This window comes from Helobdella robusta, assembly GCF_000326865.2.
Source record: "Helobdella robusta unplaced genomic scaffold HELROscaffold_67, whole genome shotgun sequence".
NCBI lineage: Eukaryota > Metazoa > Annelida > Clitellata > Rhynchobdellida > Glossiphoniidae > Helobdella > Helobdella robusta.
The window spans coordinates 193,631-196,985 of NW_008705379.1; the positions used below are offsets into that span (position 1 = coordinate 193,631).

At 33.4% G+C, this 3,355-nt stretch overlaps 1 protein-coding gene across 1 annotated transcript in view; it reads left to right on the plus strand.

Moving 5' to 3' along the window:
- Positions 1-453: 453 nt before the first annotated feature.
- The window catches only part of HELRODRAFT_181040 (hypothetical protein), a gene marked incomplete at both ends in the record, with an annotated part of 5,280 nt that continues 2,378 nt past the window's right edge, over positions 454-3,355 (plus strand). Inside the window, 3 exons of the mRNA XM_009030327.1 lie at positions 454-594; positions 2,539-2,698; positions 2,899-3,099. Of these exons, the coding sequence (XP_009028575.1) occupies positions 454-594; positions 2,539-2,698; positions 2,899-3,099 (502 nt within the window). The remainder of the gene's footprint in view (positions 595-2,538; positions 2,699-2,898; positions 3,100-3,355) is intronic.

Here is a 3,355-nt window from a genome sequence, read left to right on the forward strand (position 1 = left end):
GTTTTTCTTTGAGTTTTTGTTCTTTGTTGATGATTTTTGAATGTGTTGTTAGTTTTTTTTACAATTTTTTCTGCAATTTCAACTTGTTAATGTTGTTGTAAGCACGCTACTGCTGGTTCTTCAGTTGTTGTTGATGCAATCAATGATGTTGCCATTGTCTTTCTTGTCATCTCTGTACTTAATGACACGAAATATATAAAGATTGATGTCATGAGCTTCATGAAATGTCATTCGCGTCACGAGTTCGGTGACGTAACGATGACTGATGCTACGATTTTGTCTTCAGTTTTGTCAGAGTTTTGTACGTATGCATATGTGTTTGTTTGTTTGTATATAAGTACGTATGTATGCGTTGGTATTTATGTATGTATGTATGTATGCATGTATGTGTGTTTGTACGTGTGTGTGTATTATTCTTATGTATCGTGTATGTATGTATGTCTGTATGCATGTATGGCCATACCAGATGAATTTCTATACAAATTCTATTATGGTCTTCCTGCTTTCTTATTAATTTTGAATATTGAGAAGCAAATAAAATTTCGTTTCGTTTCGTTTCGTATGCGTGTTGGTGTATGTACAATCTTTCTGGAAGTAAGTACCCCATTCAATCACTCCAGTGGTACCCTTGTGCGTACCTTTGTATTATGAACGCTTTGACGTATTGTGACTATGAAACTACACACACACACACACACACATGCACACACACACAAACTGACATACACAAACTGACACACATACACACACACACACACACACACACACACACATATATATATATATATATATATATATTTATCAGTGTATGTATCTATGTATGAGTATTCCTATACAAGTGTGTACTTTATGTGTACAGATATTGTAATGTTTGTATATATATATATATATATATATATATATATATACAAAATATATACACGTGATATACACGTATATATATATCATCATATACATATATATATATATATATATATATATATATATATATATATATATATATGTATGCAAGTATATGTATGTGTGCACGTCGTTTCGTTTCGTATAAAAGTGATGTATATGTATCGGAAGAATTTATAGATAGGTGTGTATGTGGGATAATAGATGTGTCATATGATTGATGTTGCCAGTGAAAGCGTTAGTACTAGAGAAATATACATAGAATAAATGGAGAAGTATAGAAAGCTACGACTGGTTTTTTTTTTTTGATGGATTGTCATTAGGCATGTGTTACTCTATGCAAATTCTCCACTGTAGATTACAAACATAAATATGTATACGATACATTACGAAACAAATATGCATACATTAAATACGTTTCATTTATACAAACAAATAATATATGTATGTTATTTATATTCATATACACAGTGTACACACAGCTTCAGATATACAGACAGGTATTGACAGACGTAGAAACACACAAATACGAACTCATACAGATTGTTTTGTAATTTGTTTTTTAGGGTGTTTGTGTTTATCGTGTGTTTGTGTGTTTGTATGTATTTTTATGTGTGCGTGTGTGTGTGTGTTTGTGTGTGTGTTTAGAAGCACTTAAAAATCTGCTTATGAAATCTTCGCGTAATTTAGATATACACACACATAAACAAAACCACACAAAAATGTATGAAGATACAAATAAATACGTGCATGTGACGTATGTGACATGTACGTGTGTTGTGTACGTGTGTTGTGTATGTGTGTAGTGTACGTGTGTTGTGTATGTGTGTTGTGTACGTGACGTTGTGTATGTGTGATATACACGTTATCAATTCTTCATGACAGTATAATCATCTCAGCATCATAACAAACGATGGAATACTTTTTCCTCTTCCGGCTTCTATTTTTATCCATCTTTTATTCATTTATTTATATATTTTTTTTCATTCTGTTCATCCGCAATCCATCCATCACAGAGCTAATAATCGTCTTGTCACACAGGTTATGATTATAGTCGTATGTTGGCGAAAATTCTAATTAAATATGATTAATTGCGTTTAATTAAATGCTGTCAGTTCCTTGTTTTGTTTCATATTCTTTGTTTTGTTTCATACTCTTCGTTTTGTTTAATATTCTTTGTCCTGTTTCATACTCTTTGTTTTGTTTCATATTCATTGTTTTGTTTTCTTGCCTCACATGATGTATCTCTTCAATTAATTCTTTGTTTATTTGTTTGCTTGTTCATATGTTCGCTTATTCGTATATGTGTGTTTGCTTATTTGTCTATGTTTGTTGTGTATTGGTTAATATTGCATCAATCAACTTTCTATGAATACATGAATATTTTCTTAATAAATCCATCGGTATTTTAAATTTTAAAATTTAATTATATTTTTGAAACATTCGCGCGTCATCTATCCATTCATTCATTCATTCTTCCATCCATCCATCCATCCATCCATCTATTCATTCATTCATCCATTTAATCATTCTCCAAACCACCCATCCATTCGTCCAACCAACTAATGAGCGAACGAATGAATGAACGAACGAATAAATGAACGAATGGATGAAATTAAAATAAAAACGACAAAACAGGCCTTGACATTAAAAGACGGAAACAACACGGACCGGAAGTTGACCTTGTGCTCGAATGACTTTCGCATTAATCACGTGATGGTCACTAATAGCAACAGAGTCGTCATACATGTGAATAGAAATGTGGCCCTGACAAGGCTCGCCATCTTGCATTTCGAAGGTTTTGATGATGATGATGATGGCGATGATGACGATTGTGATGATGACAATGGTGTTGATGATGATTGTGCTGATGATGATAATGATAGGGGTAATGATGGCGATGATGATGATGATGATAACGATCATCCAATCAATGTTGCATTTTAAAAATTTGTGATTATGCAAAAAATTTTAATATTTTCCGTCCTTATTAATCAGTAATAGGATGCGGCCTTCCGATTTTGCCAACTCACCAAACCACGCCCCTGAAGTTTGATTGGCTGGGCCCCGATAAGGTCACGGTCAAATGCCCAAACACCACACAAATCTGGTCCCTAATTTGCATAAACAACAAATGGGTTGGAGGTAATATTGGAGATTGCTACCCTAGTAACCATCCGGACGCGACGATGAGTCTAGGTTGGAGAATTTTTTCTTTTCCTTTTGTGATGATGGTAATGATGATGGTAATGATGATGGTAATGATGGTGGTAATGATGATGTTGATGGAAGTAATGATAGTGATGGTGTTATTGTATGCAACATCAATTGCAGTAGCAAGGTAACTAAGATATAAACAGTCGGTATGTATATGTGTGTGTTTGTGTGTGTGTGTGCGTGTGTGCGTGTATGTTTGTATGCACGAGACAAATGACGTCATCGTAAACATGAATGT